This window comes from Acipenser ruthenus, unplaced genomic scaffold (assembly GCF_902713425.1).
Source record: "Acipenser ruthenus unplaced genomic scaffold, fAciRut3.2 maternal haplotype, whole genome shotgun sequence".
NCBI lineage: Eukaryota > Metazoa > Chordata > Actinopteri > Acipenseriformes > Acipenseridae > Acipenser > Acipenser ruthenus.
This window is the reverse complement of record NW_026708480.1, coordinates 9,197-27,500: the sequence shown is the minus strand read 5'-3', so window position 1 is coordinate 27,500 and position 18,304 is coordinate 9,197. Positions and strand designations below refer to the sequence as shown.

Below are 18,304 nucleotides of genomic sequence, written 5' to 3'. Positions count from 1 at the left end.
ATAATAATAATCACAATTCACATTATTTCTAAAGCACCTTTCATCACAACGATCCCAAAGCGCTTCACACACAACATGAACAATTAAAACTGTTCAATTAAAAACAGACTAATACAGAATTGAAATTAAAAAAGAGAAAAGTGTAATACAGCACAGTCAAAGCATTGTAAAGCACAGAGAGGTCTGGTAAAGCATAGGGAAGCATTGTAAAGCACAGAGAGGTCTGGTAAAGCATAGGGAAGCATTGTAAAGCACAGAGAGGTCTGGTAAAGCATAGGGAAGCATTGTAAAGCACAGAGAGGTCTGGTAAAGCATAGGGAAGCATTGTAAAGCACAGAGAGGTCTGGTGAAGCATAGGGAAGCATTGTAAAGCACAGAGAGGGTACAGTGTGGTAAATGCATATTATAATCATGGGAAAAGCATGAAGGGGGAAAACAACAGAAACACAGGCGGTACAATAAAGTCTGCAGCACCCGAACTCTCACACCCCTTTCACATGTGTGCTGAAACAGGGTGCAGTTTGAACTTGACTCCCAGCCCCTGTCGGTGTGTGTGTGTGAGTGTGTGGGGGGTGGTGGGGGGTGGTGGGGGGTGGTGGGGGTGGGGTGGCGTGCGGAGGGTTGGGTTGCAGACAGAGTGGAGCCAATTTTAACGAGCTCACTCGGAGTCGAAAGAACATCTTAATTACCGCACTTGTGAAAACTCTAGAATGGGAGGGGGGACGGGACGGCTGGTTTTACTTTGATCTCTCCCCAAATTAAATCAGTGGGGGGGGGGGGGGGGGGGGTAGATATATGCCGCAGCCTGCAGTCCACCAGACCAGACCGAACGAAGGTGAAGCAGCAACGCATTGGACAAACAAGGCAGCCGACTCTCTGTATATCTAATTATTAAACCAGGACCACAGAAAGAACAACAACTGGGACAGGAAGGAACCACAATACAGCAAGCACGAAAAAAAAAAAAAACACAGCAGCGTGTGCTTCCTTATTGCGTGGACCGCCGACTACAGAAGAACGCTTCTCTTAAATATACATATACATGGTAGATAGCAGGTGCTGCATTGGCCGCTTCCTTTGATTATTATTATTATTATTATTCGTGTCGGGGTGCCTCTCAGTGGAATCCTAGGATGAAGCGGCTCTTCTGTGTGGAGTGGCTGTCCCAGAGCAGCGACCGCCCCCCCTGCCCGGCTCTCCCTGCCCCCCAGGAGGGGCCGCTGCCGGGGACCCCCCAGGAGAGCCTCCCCGGCTTCTACGCGAAGGTGGGCGCAGGTTTAGGGGTGCAGCAGCAGCCGCAGAGCCGAGCTGACTCGGACAGCCCGCTGCAGTCACACGGATTCCCGGCGCGTCAGAGGAACCGACTCAGCACCGCAGCCGGTAAGAGAGGAACCCGGGGCTGGAACTCGAACTGCCCTGCAGGGTCTCACTGGGTTCGGTTTATTACATTATATATATATATATATTCCAGTCCATGGATCTATTTTCTGATGCATAGCCTATGCTAGTTTTTTCCTCCAAGTTTTGGCAGGGCAACTTCTCGAACTCCATAGTTCACACAAACTGTTAACATTTCTTAAAATGTAGCATATATATATACACACACACATTTGAATGCTACGATTGATATTGTTTTGTGACTAACCTTAAAATCTGCACCGCGTTTCCTCTCTCCCCTCGTCTCAGTGAGCGACGCCGCCTCGGTCAGCAGCGCGGACGAGACTTCAGGGTACGAGAGCGAGGGCTGCCGGTCGGTGTCCCCGGTCTACCCACTGTCTCCGCCCAGGCAGGACAGACCCGGCGTGGACCCGCACTCTGAGCCGCCGGGCCGGCGCCCCCGCACCGCCTTCACCGCGGAGCAGATTAACCGGCTGGAGAGGACCTTCAAGAAGCAGAGCTACGTGGGGACGCGAGAGAAAGAGGAGCTGTGCAAGAAACTGAACCTGTCCGAGAAACAGGTGAGAGAGCGGCGCCGAGCCGACCACAACACCGCCATGTATTTTATTTCAAGAAACTGCTCACTATCTCGTTACACAGCTGCGATCAAACGTGTGGGCTTAAAATAAAATAAGAAAAACAACTGCATTGTGGTGTTAATAGTACTAATAATCATAATACTAGTGGTTTAATATTAACCCAAAGGAGTTTAAACACCGGGTATAATGCTAATACTACTACTAATAATAATACTTGCAGAGCGTTAAAGTTGACTATAGGCTCGTTCCTGCATTGGTGGAGCTGGGAGAGAGAGAGCGCCCTCTATTGGAACTACGACATCATGCACGCATTCTCCTTTATGATCAGCTCGGTGACTGACTGACGCGTCCTCTTTTCTTTTTATCTCGTCTCCCTCCAGATCAAAAACTGGTTCCAGAACCGCCGCATGAAGCTGAAGAGGACCCTGCAGGACGCCCTGGCCCAGGCCTGCCACGCCAAGGTGGCTTCCCAGCTCCTGCACTACCCCGAGCTCCAGACTTACGGTCCGGGCCCCTTCGCTGGATATTACCCGGCGCAGGACGGCACGGCCGCGTACCTGTCAGCGATGCAGTACCAGGCTGCCTCTGCGCCGCTTCTGACCGCGCTCCCGGCCCTGCCCATGGAGGCGGCCGTGTACCCTTACGGCGTGCCACCAGGAGTGGTCATACCGGCAAACAGCGCCGGTCCCGGTAACGGCAGTATGATGCGGAGATATCACCCGTACGCACCCTATTACTGACAGGACCGCGGCACTGATCGCTATGAGAGACCCGAGAGCCGATAAGCAGCTGTTGTCGACTCCTCTGTTGCTGGCGGCGATTTTGAGAGACACTTTCAAATATTATCGCAAATCCAACTCCAGTTGGATTGCAGTTTGATCCATTCCTGGTTTTATTAAAAGCCTTATTCAAAGTGGCGGTCTTTGCCCGGATCTGTGCAGAGGGGTGGTAAACGGGTACAGCACAGCATCGGTATATATTGTGGAATGGTTTACAGTTCAGGGCATTGGGTGCAATATTGGGTTCTTCTCTTGTTATAATTATTATGATTGTTTTTTTTATATTCTATTTAATATACAAAGTGTACATAATGTGTATGTGTGTGTTTTTTTTCTAAAGAAAAATTCGGAAATGCATTCCAACTTCTACAGTGTATTATATAAAAAAATAAAATCATTGTTGAAATGATATGTATCTGATGCAAAAAAAACCAAAACTGAATATTTGACGATTTTTTTTTTGTTTTTTAAATAAATCTTTTTCTGTTTTGAGTTACTTTACGGTGTGGTGTACGTTCAATCCAACGCGTGTTTCAAGGTCTGAATACTTTACTTCAGTAGTGCGGTTTAGTTGTATTTCGTGTCCTCAAATCAGACACGTTTTCTAGTAGGGGATTCGTTTCTGTATAATTCCCTGAACTTAGAAGAATGGAATATCTGTGTAAAAATGTCTAAGCAAGCCGGTTCCCATCTATAAAAATGCTGCAGGATTTACACTGAATCCAGAAGCAGCGCCGTCAGGGTGGCTCAGTCTGGAGAATAGGCGGCTCTCTTTTTTTGTTGTGTTTAAGACCGAGTGTTTAACTTTAAAACACGTATTTGTCAAACTTTTCAAACACGTCACTGCGTTTATAATTCTAAACGTGTTTGGGATTTATGATTTGTGTAACACTTTTTAAACAGTCGTACGCGTTTATAACAGGTCTGGTTTTTAAAATCTAAATATTAAAAACGTAGCAAACAGGGCACAGATAAAAACACATGACGTATAACCATTATGTAGAGTTCCAAATGACTAAACACCAGCGTCACAGCTGATGACGTATAAACACTGCTGTTTAGGAATAGAACGTTTCTATTTTGTTATACACACGTGACGTTTAGATATCAAACGCGTCACGCGTTCTTTGATTTTACAGTGTAAGGTGCGCTCTGGAAATGCTAGAGTAGATGAGTAGAGTAGAAAATGCTTTGTTGATAGCCATGGACACATGTTTCGCATCCCCTCTATAGAATGAAATCATTTTGCATCATGAAGTCGAATGAAACCTGCTGAATAATGTTACGTTAACATATTGAATTACATATATTTAACCAAAAAAAAAAGCAAAAGACTGACTTTAATCTACCATGATACTGTACTGTTATTATGACTTTCCAGTAGTGGACTTTGCGATATTATTATTATTATTATTATTATTATTATTATTATTATTATTATGATGTATTTATTTATTTCTTAGCAGACACCTTTGTCCAGGGCGACTTACAGTCGTAAACAAAAATACATTTCATGAATATGTTGCAGTTCCTTTGATTAGGTGATGTGAAATTAAGGACTGAATCCCTATACAAGTGAGACTTATTGATAAGATGTGTAAAACTCTGTACAGTATAAGATTTAAAATGATGTTCACATAGTTATAGTTTTTAATGATGTCTCAATCCTAAAGTTCTACGTGATGCAAAACGTTTGTCCAGAGCCGTACGCTTTGCAGGTAAGCTGCCCTCCTGTTCGCTGGCACGGCTGGTAACACTGACGGCCTCGCTGTCTTCTTTCGTCCTGGTATGAAACGTCTTTGAGCAAAGAGGAAAAGATCCATTTCAATGTGATGTGAGCCTCTGCTTGCGAAACCCGGGCCAGCATACTCAGGTATTCATTTTTTTTGTAATTGCTGTTATTTGAAATCGTTCTTATCCATGCTCCGAATGGACTCGGATAAGCGAATATAACTAACTACTCCCAGTCTCTTAAATGTAATTATTTACTGTATTCTTTTATATTGCTCTTATTTGGGCAGCAGTGTGGAGTAGTGGTCAGGGCTCTGGACTCTTGACCGGAGGGTTGTGGGTTCAATCCCAGGTGGGGGACACTGCTGCTGTACCCTTGAGCAAGGTACTTTACCTAGATTGCTCCAGTAAAAACCCAACTGTATAAATGGGGAATTGTATGTAAAAATAATAATGTGATATCTGTATAATGTGAAATAATGTAACAATTATAAGTCGCCCTGGATAAGGGCGTCTGCTAATAAATAAATAATAATAATTCGATCTGATTTTATTGTACTTTCGAATCTTATCTGTACTGTGATATTCTGTTACAATTGTAAATCGCCAGGATAAGGGCGTCTGCTAAGAAAATAAAAAATCAACCGATTATTTGGTCATTTGGTTAAACAATACGGATCCCGACCCGAGATTACGCGAGGAATTAATCAATGTAATCCAGCGGGTATTACTCACACAGACAGACGCTGTGACAGCGCCGCTCGACCGGAGCAGTTTGCCCCCCAGTGTCCTCGGCGCCTCCCTCTCTCCCCACCCTGTCACCCACCTCCAAAGGACCGTGCATTTCAAATCATTAACCGCCGTCCTTCTGTTCCTTTGTCGATATCAGGAAATACGACGTTAATTATTTTTTTTAAACTGTGGATAACATGAAAGCGAGAAGATAGGTGGCGGGGCGGTACCTGTTTTCTTTTGTTTGAGGCGTCCATTAGGAGTTCAAAGTCGGCGAATTGACTCCCCAAATGACCCATAAAGAGACCAGTTAGTGCAGGAGGGCTTTGCTGCTTGGAAGCGGCTAATAAGATAATTGTGAAATTGCTTTGGAACAATAGAAGCGTCGCTTCTTCAAAGCCTGCAGAGCCGGCGGGCGACGCGGGCAGGTTTCGCGTCTCTTCTCCGAGCCCGCATTGATGACGTGTCTGAAGCCTGCAAGTGTTTAACTTGTCGCCCTCTCCTCTCTTGTTGGAAAACAAAAAATCACAACCCAGTTATAATCTGGATTTGTTCAACACGTAACCCATCAGCGACAGGACGCAGGCGATTCTGTATTACATATTCAAAGAGATTTAACACTGGCGAGATTAAAAACAAACCACAAATGATCTTTGATGAATTAAATAGTTTTATACAACTTAGCCTGCTTTAATGTTATTGCTTACATTTATATATATATATATATATATATATATATATATATATATATATATATATATATATAAGCGCAATTATAATGAACCCACATTTCAGTCATAAGCACGGTCCTGTCAAATCAAGTTTTATTTTAAGCGTGATGTGTATTTTATTTTATTCGTTTATTTATTATTAAGCATGGTGCTTTGTTATATTTCCAGTTTTGACTGAGGAAAAGAAAACTAAAAAAATCCAAAAAAACTAAAATAAAGCGCAACAGTCTGTTAGCGTGAAACGCGGTGCGCAGAGTCCGTGACTGTGGAGCTACTTTATATGTGGACGCGGTCTGGATCATTGTTTGCAACTAATTCCCGGCGGTAATAACGCCTTTGGTTTGCTCTGCTAGAAGGGTACGCATTTTTAATGCGGCTAACAAACACCTCTCTTGTACGGAGCGGAGCAGCGCCCCGCAAAGATGACAAAACCAAACAGACCAAAGAGCGAGAACGCAACGCAAACCCTACATACAAAGGGAACAAAACGCACTCCCTGCGTCACACCACATTTGTCTTTTTGCATTCAGCCCCTCCTACCCCCTCCCTCACATACAGAGTGTTACTCATAAGTGTGGAAATGCGGGCCAGCTGAGAGAATTTGAATACTGGGTTTAAGATTGAAGTCAGCCCTAGCCCTAATCGATTTGAATACTGGGTTTAAGATTGAAGTCAGCCCTAGCCCTAATCGATTTGAATACTGGGTTTAAGATTGAAATCAGCCCTAGCCCTAATCGAAACAGTGCAGTCTTTCTGCATCTATATGCCGTTTATTCCTTATTTGTTTATTAAAAATTAAATAAACACACACATCAATAAACGATATTAATGTAATATATTGTTTCCCCCCCAGTATGCAACAGTGGGCATTCAGAACAGAAAATACGAGGCGCTTTTTTACACAGAGAATTTTGAGAGTCTGAAATCAGCTCCCCAGTAATGTTGTTGAAGCTGACACCCTGGGATCCTTCAAGAAGCTGCTTGATGAGATTCTGGGATCAATAAGCTACTAACAACCAAACGAGCAAGATGGGCCGAATGGGTCCTCCTCTCGTTTGGAAACTTTCTTATGTTCTTATTATATATGTTGTATATGTTTACATGAATTATATATATATTGCGCACGGGAGAAATCATATTGACTTTGTGTGCGTTTAATAATTAATAAGGACTACATCACATGGACAGCTGTTCCTTTAACGTACATATTCCCAATGAAGAAATATGTTTTTTATTTATTTTACCTGGATATTATTGTACTTTATAGCTGTTATTATATGTAAAGCGATATTTTATAAAAATTGTAAGTCGCCCTGGATAAGTGAGTCTGCAAATAATAATACATTTTAGACCGTTAATTGACATGCTTATTCCTGCATACAAATTATTCAGAAAAACAAACAAAAAAAAACACATTTACAAACCTGCCGGGTCCCTCTAACAAACTATAACACACTACTGAAATTAAATATGAAAACTCCTATCAGTATATTAGAATATTTGAATTGTCGACTGGTGTAAAAAATTCTTCATTTGAGAGCGACTCAAATATCACTGGGAGGAAACTAAATTTGGATGACCGAGCAGATGCTACCGGTCAGTACATGTTAAACGAGGTTTCGTGCACCTCATTGCAGAAATAAGAAAGCCAGCATCACTTTAATTGGTGGTACCCGTATGTCCCTTTTACCTTATAAGAATTAAAATAAAGGGACAGGAAACATGTTTTGTGAAACTGCAAAAGTTGTGACTGCACGGGAGACGCTACACCACAGCATCCTCTTGTGGTCAATTACTATATTGCACAATCAAAAAAGAACGATAGGGCGACCTCTGCTGGTGGCCGATCAGAGAACACATTCTTGTCAGACGACAGCAAAGTATTTTACAAGGGTAGTATAGATTAAAAATGAACCTGTTTCTTTCGATATTACTATTGTACCACCGACGGCGGGTTTAACAGACACATACCAGCAAAAATCTTGGATTACTTTACCTAAATTAACATGAGGTAGTTCTAGAGCAGTGCTAACTCGGGTCTGTGAAAACACCCGTATGTGTTTCTTAGTAATGGATACATCTAAATGACTCCCTATTTAAAAACGAAGACTAATCCTGGACAGAATTCAACTACATTTTTAACCACAAATATGCACTGATCCTACTTTAAAACAAGTGTGATTTCTTGATACACGTGGGAATCCTTTAGTAATGAACATTTGCCCTCATGTTAATATTATTTGAGAAAAGTATTCTTCAAATAAAATCGTAAAATACGCCGTTTCAGCAGTGAAGCGCATTGCTAAACTAAAACTAGAAAACTAAAGCCATACTTCCTTACGCATGGATCATTTTTACTCTCAATTACTTAACCAGACCCTCAATTGAACTAATAATTTGCTTAATTAGATATTTTTAATTATTCTCAGCTCCTAATAAAACGTGCAGAGCTCAACTTACTTATTAAATGTTACATCCAACTTGAAATCTGCAACTTTAAGAGAGAACAAGTAAAAAAAAGTTTGTACGGGACTAAATTGCACCAATGTCTGTAAAAATTCCCAAACCAGCCGTTTATGTGGCGATTTCTAATGTTGTGCGGAATCGGGCTTCACTGTGTTTCCGAGAGAGAGAGAGAGAGAGAAGCAGCCTATTGCATCACACCGCACATTTAAAAGCAGGACCAGCTCCTCCCACACACTGCCTCTGTGTCACAGCCGGTCCCAATTTCAAGGGGATTGAATATTTTAAGACAGCTGCAGGGCTCGTCAGAATGTGGTCTTTGGAAGAAACTCCGCTGCAAACGACACAGACAGACAGTAGAAGATAGCAAGACACCAAGAGAAAAGCAAGCAGCTTCAAAATAAAGGACACAAGACTTTTTTTGTAAAAAATGGTTTAACAATTCCATTTTTTTTTGTATAAAACACTGTTGAAACCCCAGCCAATCAACACACACAATTGCTGCCACACAAATTAACCGACAAATTTACATTCCCCTTCCCGCACCCCTTTTCTGTTTTTGTTGTCAAACTTAAAATCTAAAAAGTAACATACAAATTATTTTTTTTTTTAACTTTTATTACAACGCAAACCTAAAAACTCCTTTTCTTTTTTTTGTCTTTTTTTTTTTTTTAAAACCGCTTTTTAAAAAAAAAAAAACAAACAAAAAAAACACAGGTATCCCTACTCTACTTCTGTCCCAGCTCCAGCACGCTGACAGGAAGGACCACACAGTACAGGAAGCAGATCCTCTATGCAGTCTTCTGCTGCCCCTTCTTCCCAATTAGAGACTTGTGGATGTGCGGGATCACACCTGCAACACAACACATTATTATTATTAGACAACGCTTTTATCCAAAGTGACTTGGAGACTAGGGGGCTGAACTATGTATCAACTACTGCAGAGTCACCTCCAACAGGAGCTCGTTTGTTTTACGTCTCATCCGAAGGAAGGAGCACAAAGAGGTTCAGTGACTTGCTCAGGGTCACACACACACAGGGAGTCAGTGGCAGAGTTGGGATTTGAACCCGGCACCTCCTGGTAGCAAGCCCCTTGCTTTAACCACTAGACCACCATCAAAACAAATTCGACGCTTACCCCCTCCAGCAATGGTAGCCTTGATGAGCGAGTCCAACTCCTCGTCCCCGCGGATGGCGAGCTGCAAGTGACGAGGAGTGATGCGCTTCACCTTCAGATCTTTGGAGGCGTTCCCTGCCAACTCCAACACCTGTGAACCAATCAATAATCACCGATCAATCCCCACGACGAGGCGGCACCGGCAAGCATTGAAGAGAGAACACACAAACACACGGGACAGGAGCAGTCAGGAATGAAGTCTTTAAAATCTTAAAAAGGAGTTGACAGCCAATCCTAAACATGGACTAAGAAACCAGGACCTGAGGACACAGCTGGAAATGAACCCCTAAAGTACCAAATAAAACTTAAAAAAACAAAAAACAAAAAGAGAACACAAGCTGTGGAGACATTTAAAAAAGGTGGATGATACCAGTTAAATACTCCAAAAAATTACAAAGTAGCCTGTCCTAAAATGAGAACAATGGCACTTAATGGGGTAAGCTACAAGTATATATATATATACACACACATATATACATACACACATATATATATATATATATATATACACATATATACACACACACACACACACGCTATCACGTCCTGTCGTTCATATAGATAATGTTTACATGCAGTGGCTGTAATTGACAGAAAGAGCAACAGCACTCTGAGGGTTAACACACTGTTACACAGGTTATTAACCCTACACAGCCCTATGAACACAAGTCTAGGATGAACTGCATTGGGCAGCCCAAGATCAATGTAATCCATTGAACACCCTCAGCATATTCCAATTCATTTAACAGGGTTAACGCATCCTAAAATAAACCTGTTTCAATAAAAACAATAAACATTACACCACTAATAAAAAAAGTACAGTGTGCGCCAACAACACTTAAACTCACGCTGACATCACAACACAAGGGACAACTGCTGAACACCCACACTTGGCACCTAACTTTTATAACTGAGCTCTCTTTTTAAAAAGTTGTTAAATGAATCTCCTATGATAAGGGTTTAAAAAGTAATCCTGTGAATTGATTTTATTTTTAATTTCCAGTTAAGACTCCGCGGGTCAACTGTAACGAAGGTGTAGATTTAGCACAGAGCTGCATTCTGAGGTCCTTAGTCACAGGTGTTCCAGGGCATCACAGGGTTACAATGCAAGCTTCATATTTAAACACAGTGTAGTTTACAGTAAGTACACCCCCATAACGGACCCCGGTCTGGCCTGCCCGGTCCCCTCCAGCAGCAGCGTGTGTAACAGAGCCCCAAGCTCACCTCCGCAGTCAGGTACTCCAGAATGGCAGCGCTGTACACGGCAGCGGTCGCTCCCACGCGCCCGTGGCTTGTAGTGCGAGTCTTCAAGTGCCTGTGGATTCGACCCACTGGGAACTGAAAGGGAAGAGACACCACAACACTGTCACCAGACATGCAGAACCGGGCAGTGCCAGTTAGAACAGGGGTAAGCAACCCTGGTCCTGCAGTGCCACGATCCTGCAGGTTCTGTAGGTATCTCTTAAATCATCAATTGCTAAATACCTGGAACACACGGTAATTCTGACCAATTAAGCCAATGATTGAATCAATTAGGGCTTTGGGTAAAACAAAAACAGAAGTGTCTGTGGCGCTCCAGGACCAGGGTTGCCTACCCCTGAGCTAGAACATTGACGTACAGGAAGTATTGGAAATGCAGGGGAAAGAAAAAAAGAAAAGTTTTGGATACATAAATGTTTTTCATTGAACAGTCTGTTTCAAAAATGTATTTCCATTGTTTTATATGTGTGGGGAATGGCATCCGGCTCCTAGGAGGCCATCATGCATTTGTTTGCTAGTCTCCCACATGAACCCATATAAAGAGGAGAGTTTTTATTTTTTAAATCCATCCCCATATGAAGTCGCCATGCATGAAAAGACCCCACCAATACAGTTTATACAGATTTAGTTTAAATCCAATTCCATTGAGCTCAGTGTTCAGACCCGAGGCCTCCCCACTATTCAACACTACTCTGCTGGTCCGCATGACCCTCAACACAAGTTTCATCTGGATCACGCTCAGTATCTATTTATCATGCATTACAATAACACTAAACATTATTTAAGTTGAGCAAAAAAAAAAGAACAAAGCCTTCTGTTGCTTATTAAACTTGGAGCTGGATTCTCAGGCACTCCTAGATCACAAGGTTCAATTCATACGGACAGCTCTGGCCAGAAGTCTTGCATCACCCTCTAGAATGAACTAATTGTGCTTCATAAAGTCGAATGAAAGCTGCTGAATAATGTTACATTAAAATGTTGAATTACACACCGCTTTGGAGTCTCCCCCCATATACACTTAAACTGACAAATTTAAAAAAAAAAAAGAAGTGACACTTCAAAATCTAACATGAAACACTACTGTACTACTGTTATGGCTTCCGGTAGACTTTTTGCGATATTATTGTGTAGTTTGATAACATGATGTTAATATCAAACAGCTAAAACCCCACACACCGGCTGAACCTGTCTATCCTGGACTCAGAAACAGGATCTTTATTTCATAGTTGTAAGCTTGTATAGCCGACTCCCCCTTTGGTAGTTGCACTTCATTAATAAAACAGTGAATCGCCGTTAGGCACCACGTTGCATGCGTTTCAAATCAATCCAACCCGCCTCACCAGCACCCCATGGAATAGTACTGAGCATCCAAAGGCAAAAGTAAAAATCAGGGTTATATAAAATGAGTGCAAATCACCGAAAATACATAAAAACATCCCACTGCACTGAGAAGTGCTTCTATCTCTCAGGTCACTTGACTGGGCAACAGGTTTGTGTGTGCACTGCAGTGCAATAGGATTTTTATCCAATTAAAACAGAATAGGCACATATAACACCCCCCCCCCCCCCCCCCAAAAAAAAAGTATGATATAGTTGTATCACTTCTTGGCTTCATTACCTGCAAGCCAGCTCTCTGGGAGCGAGAGACTGCTTTCGCCTTGGCTTTGCCACTGTCCTTTCCAGCTTTGCCTCCTGCCTGGGGAGGATAAAAACAGAAGCATGTCACAAAGACCGATTACACCTGGAGCACAAACTAGGAGGACTTCTCCTGGGCAGCCTGCCTGCATGTGCTGCCTTAGAGTGAAGGTTTCAACATCCCCTTTACAAGTTTTAACTGCCCCCAGGTATTTTAGCTGCACTTTTTTATATATGAATGAGAGAGAGAGAGAGAGAGAGAAAGAGAGAAAGAAAGAATGAGAATGAGAGAGAAAGAGAGTGAGAAAGAGATTATAAAGGAGTTATAACTGCATACAAAAGTGAAGGCACTTAAATAATTACATCACTATATAATGCAGTTACACATTTACTGGCAAGCAGAAATAGACTGAAATTAACAGTTCACTTTCCTTGCATGCAGTTTTCTTAACCCACCAAGTATTATATAAATGCATTTAAAAATAACAACAATAACACAAACTGTATATTTGATACGTTATGACACGTTTTGCGATTAACAATTAATTATCATAACAATATAGTTAAAAGGAGAAAATTAAAATAACAGGTCGATGATGGCAGTTAAATGCTCTCAAAAAAAGTTACAGAAGTAGTCTGTCCTCAAAGTAGGCCAATGGCACTGAATGGGCCAAACCAACTAAAAAACAAACACATGACTTAATTGCGGTCTCAATCGTGAATTTGGTTGCATTCATATTTCGGAGCGATCTAGCCCAGATGTCAACATGCCCCCTTTCAAAGTGTGAAATCCGATGCTGTGGAAATAACAGCGCTCCCCAAGCAAGCTTGCCCGGCCCCCCTATAACCGTATACTTTACTACCGTACAGTATATCCTGCATCGTCTGCACTCCTAAAACAGAACACAACTTCAACCCCCTGTGGGCAGAGAGTATCAAGTCTTAATTCAAGAAAAAAAAAAAAAGAGTATAATCATTACTGTAACTCAACACAAATTCCCCCCCGGAGACAATTTTTAGTCACCAACAAAACACGCGAACAGAGTTTTTTTTTTTTTTTTTTTAAATATATTTGCACAGTCATAATTATTCATGCATTAAATGCAACATCGCGCTGGAAAGCGTATTGCATATTTTAAATATTTTGCATATTGGTAAACCGTCATTAAAAAATCTATTACCCGAAATATGCAGATTCATATACTACTGTACTACTACTATAGCCCCGTCCATCTATGACAGTAATAGCACGCTAACTCTACGGTACTACAGAGAAAAAGGTACGCCGTTTTAACTAGGTTAGAAGTACCTCGAAACAAAAAAGCAATGCAGAAATTGTTCTAGATAAAAAGCCTTAAGCAACGATACTGCCAGATGTCGAGAATATATTTAAAAATTGTTTTACAGTAACTTCCATTTTTGTTTAGCGCCGAATGAGACGACAGTTGTTTTACACTTACTTCCAGAAGCGATAGCTTTTTTTTTTTAAATGGATGTTTAATATTTAAATCACATTCCAACTAACCATTAATCTTTAAAGATCAAGCCGTTTGATAAAACGCACACAAATCATAAGATTTATTTTCCCGCCAACCCGAGTCACCGTATGTTGAGACACTAAAAAATAAAAACAAAAAAGCACGCTAAATAAGAATTATCCAAGCAACATTTAAAAAAAACTAAAAAAGTAGCCAACTTTGCAAGCATTACCGTTTAAATTAGCGCACAACATACACCAAGCGACAACAGAAGCAATATAAGGAAACGAATATCTATCTCGCTACCACAAATATGTTCACGTATAACTCAAAATGAAAAAAAATACATGAACAAAAAATAGCTTATTATGTGAATGTCGTATTAAATCAAACGTAAACGCATATCTTTGAAGTTTAAATGTGCCAGAGGCAAATGCCTTGTCTCCGGCGGTATCACATTTGTCCCCCGTAGAAAAACAAAATAAGATTATGGTCAGCGTAGCTCTCATAACAAAACAGTAAAATAAAATTAAAAAAAAAACACACACTACAGCTTCCGTATACACTCCCAACAAATAAAATTAAAAACACACACACTATTTTTAATACCCACAGAGAATAATTAATTTGTCTAATTACCATTTTTTCCGCTGCTTATAGTTTTTTTTAATTGAAATTCCTGTCAGAAGTCGAGAGGACGGAGACGATTTTTTCCGCTCGAGACGGAGAGAAACAATAAACCCAACCGCGAGGCTAGTGCGCGGGGACCCCTCGCGAGCGATGCGGCCAGCCAATCGGAGCCCGTTTCACTGGTTTAAATTATTCCCGCAGCCAATGCCGCCTCTGCTTCTACATTGGCGCCCTTCCCCCACCACGAGATCAGCCTTCAACGGTTTTTTTTTTTTTTTTTTTTTTTTTTTTTGCTCACGGGCCCTTCTTCGGAGAGGGCGGGGCGGGGGGGGGGAGATTGACAGCGATATCAACCTATCGTGTTGCAGATCGAGGATTCGTGACGCCTCATTCCGCCAATAAAACAAAGCCACTAAATAAAACCGTCAAACTGAAAAAAAAAAAAATATTAACAGGAGAGCGAAGCAAATACATCGGCTGCTTTAAAATTAACACGGATGGTTAAATATGGCGAAACTATGACGAAAGGCGGCGGAGTCAAGATAATATTCTGGTATTGCTGTGGCTATGAAGCTGCCTCCCCTCTGCTCGCCATCTTGGCTCCTCTTATTACGAAGATTAACAAACAGAGCAGATTGTGTCTGAGCCAAAATGGCGCCGGTTTCCTAAAAAATCGTCTACTCCTGAACCTTGGCAACAGGGCAGGCAGATAATAAAAACGACCAAGAGTTAAGTCTTGATTGAGAAGCGAATAAAAACAATAACGGGGGCCATTCGGCGTAAGGTCGATGATTATTGACAGTAAACCCTGACCAATGAGAGGTGGGCTTTGGGTTGTGAGGGGCGGTGCTGTTTATATTAAAAAAAAAAAAAACGTTGACCAATGAGAGCAAAGAGAGGGGCTGGTGACGTCAGTGGTTACGCCTCAGAGCAAAACGGTGGCGGTTGAAAAGGGATTTGACGGGCGGCGAGGGGAGCCAGTGGCAACACGACTTTGTGTGACACGTCAATGATTGGCAAGGAAGGAAAGCCAATTATAAGCGTCAGGTGAGCCGCGTCGGGCGGGGCTTGTGCGCGTGTCGTGGGGAGAGAAGCGCAGGAGGGGAAGAAGCTGGCCTGCTGGTTGAAGATGGCGGATGGTGACAGTGGGAGCGAGCGCGGCGGGAGTAGCGGCGGCGGAGGGGGAGCTGGAAGCGGGACCGGGTTCCAGCACTTCCAGCGGGAGCAGGAGACACAGGAGCTGGCTTCCAAGCGGCTCGACATCCAAAACAAGCGCTTCTACCTGGACGTGAAGCAGAACGCGAAGGGCAGGTTCATCAAAATCGCCGAGGTCGGCGCCGGGGGCTCCAAGAGCCGCCTGACCCTCTCCATGTCCGTGGCGGCGGAGTTCCGCGACTACCTCGGCGATTTTATCGAGCATTACGCCCAGCTCGGACCCAGCAGCCCGGAGCAGATCGCTCAGAGCTCCGGGGGGGAGGACGGCGGGCCTCGGCGGGCCTTGAAAAGCGAGTTCTTGGTCCGGGAGAACCGCAAATACTACCTGGACCTCAAGGAGAACCAACGCGGGAGGTTCCTCCGGATCCGGCAGACTGTCAACCGCGGCCCGGGGTTTGGACTGGGCGGGGGAGGAGGAGGGCCGGGCGGAGGTGTACAATCCGGGCAGACCATCGCCCTCCCCGCGCAAGGGCTGATCGAGTTTCGGGACGCTCTGGCTAAACTCATCGACGATTACGGGGGGGACGACGAGGAGCTGGCCGGCGGGGGAGGCGGCGGAGGGGGGGCCGGCGGTTACAGCGAGCTGCCGGAGGGCACTTCCATCATGGTGGATTCCAAGCGCTTTTTCTTCGACGTGGGCTCCAACAAGTACGGGGTGTTCCTGCGAGTCAGCGAGGTGAAACCCAGCTACAGAAATTCAATCACCATCCCCTTCAAAGCGTGGGGCAAGTTCGGGGGAGCCTTCAGCCGCTATGCCGAGGAGATGAAGGATATTCAAGAGAGGCAGCGGGATAAAACGTACGAGAGGCGAGGCGGGGAGGAATCGGAGGGAGACGACGTTGAGGACGATTGACTCTGCCTTGGCTCAGCTGCTAAACCCCGGCTGTATACGAGAAACACCCCCCACCCCTTCCCCTCCCAATAGACTTTATTAAAACTCCCTTCAAGATTATAACTCCGAGCTGACAAACGGCATCAACGAGAGAGAAATTTTAATTCAACACGCAAAAAAAAAAACGAGGGGGGGGGGGGCAGTTTAAAAATAAAAATAGTAAATAGGTGCATGACGAATCAAACATTTAAAAAAGACAAAAAAAAATCTTATCGAGGAGTGAATGCAGTTGACAACTGATCTAAACAACAAAAAAATATTTTGTGGTTGCAAAGAATTATATAATAATAATACTAAAAAGTCTATTATAAATGGGCTGCGTTTTTTTGTAGGTGGTAAAGATGATTATTATTATTATTATTATTATTATTATTGGATGTTCTGATTCTGAAGTAGATATATATATTTTGTTTTGAATATAATCGCATTTTATTTTGTCACAATAACCATTTTTTTCCTCTGGCAAACCAGCATTTGTTATTTTTTTTGTAACCTGTGTGAAGTTTAACGATGCGGTGGGTTTTTAAATCCTTTTAAAAAAAGAAAAAAAGTTTATTAATTGATTTTAAAATAAACGAGAAGACAAAAAAAATACCCACGCACCCCACCCGAGTACTATATACAGCCTGGGGTTTTTAAACTCGGATATACATGTTGTGATTTTAAATGCATCTTGCGGATAAACAAAACCAGCATCACGCGTGTGTTTTTTAAAATCGTTTTTACACACGTTTGTCTTTCCGTGTCGGAAGCCCCAGAGGGTTTTGTTACACGATCCCCAGCTTTCCTTTGAAGGAAATGTTAAAAATAAAGAGGGGATCCCACGTGTGCACTCGGACCGCTAACAATACCCGACTGTAGAGACAGCGTGGTCCGGGGGAGGGATGCACGCTGGGGGCGATTCAAATGAACCGTGTCTGAAACGTTTTAATATCTACAGCTGCACCGTGTGCGATGGTGTGACGGGCGATGATGTTACAATAATTGGGACATTACGATTTATCATTGAAATGAATAGATATACAAGTAACAAATAGTCTTAAACTGCAAAACGTTTAACTGAATTACTAAAGGGAGTTAAAAATTGACTTTTCGCAGCTGTGAAGTGCCCCAGGCTCAACCTTTTTTTTTTTTTTTTTTTACTGCAAACGTTTTGAGGACAAAATCATTGGATTTAAAAACCAGAATGGAGAGTTTTGTTACATAAAAAACCAACGGAGATGACGTCATCAGTAGCTGCCGCCGGACAGACATGCGCACACGGATGCATGGATGCCTGGACGGTTCTGTGACTTCTCTCCTGAAGAACATTCAAGAAAAACAAAAAAAAAAACACACACGTACAGGATCGACTGCAGCTCCTCAAATGCTTGCGTGAATACAAAAAAATATATATATATTTTTCACCAAAATGAAAAGCAGGAAGTATGCAACAAAAACAGTTTCGGATTCTGGGAAAAAAGAAATTTGAAAAAATGACACTACAAAAAAAACCCTATATTTAAATGAAAATCGTGACATCTTGTATATTTGTTAGCTATTCCTGGATGGGAATAAGACTCCCGTCGCACAGCAGTGTGATCCATTCCTGGTTTCACTGGGAGT

At 42.6% G+C, this 18,304-nt stretch overlaps 3 protein-coding genes across 3 annotated transcripts; 2 read left to right on the top strand and 1 right to left on the bottom strand.

Annotated features, from left to right (window-relative positions):
- The first annotated feature begins 811 nt into the window (after window positions 1–811).
- Window positions 812–3,251, top strand: LOC117969809 (homeobox protein vex1-like). Its single transcript, XM_034917761.2, has 3 exons — window positions 812–1,380; window positions 1,687–1,958; window positions 2,357–3,251. Exons 1-3 carry the CDS (start codon window positions 1,134–1,136, stop codon window positions 2,714–2,716), a joined length of 879 nt encoding a protein of 292 aa, XP_034773652.2. The 5' UTR covers window positions 812–1,133; the 3' UTR covers window positions 2,717–3,251.
- Window positions 3,252–9,009: 5,758 nt separating this feature from the next.
- LOC117397784 (histone H2A.V) lies at window positions 9,010–14,810 on the bottom strand. Its single transcript, XM_033996639.3, has 5 exons — window positions 14,602–14,810; window positions 12,468–12,545; window positions 10,814–10,927; window positions 9,551–9,680; window positions 9,010–9,265 (listed from the first exon to the last, which is right to left on the bottom strand). Exons 1-5 carry the CDS (start codon window positions 14,602–14,604, stop codon window positions 9,204–9,206), a joined length of 387 nt encoding a protein of 128 aa, XP_033852530.1. The 5' UTR covers window positions 14,605–14,810; the 3' UTR covers window positions 9,010–9,203.
- Window positions 14,811–15,583: 773 nt separating this feature from the next.
- On the top strand, window positions 15,584–18,039 carry LOC117969812 (transcriptional activator protein Pur-beta-like). The gene has a single exon (XM_034917764.2). The coding sequence runs from the start codon at window positions 15,722–15,724 to the stop codon at window positions 16,658–16,660; it is 939 nt and encodes a 312-aa protein (XP_034773655.2). The 5' UTR covers window positions 15,584–15,721; the 3' UTR covers window positions 16,661–18,039.
- The last annotated feature ends 265 nt before the right edge of the window (window positions 18,040–18,304 follow it).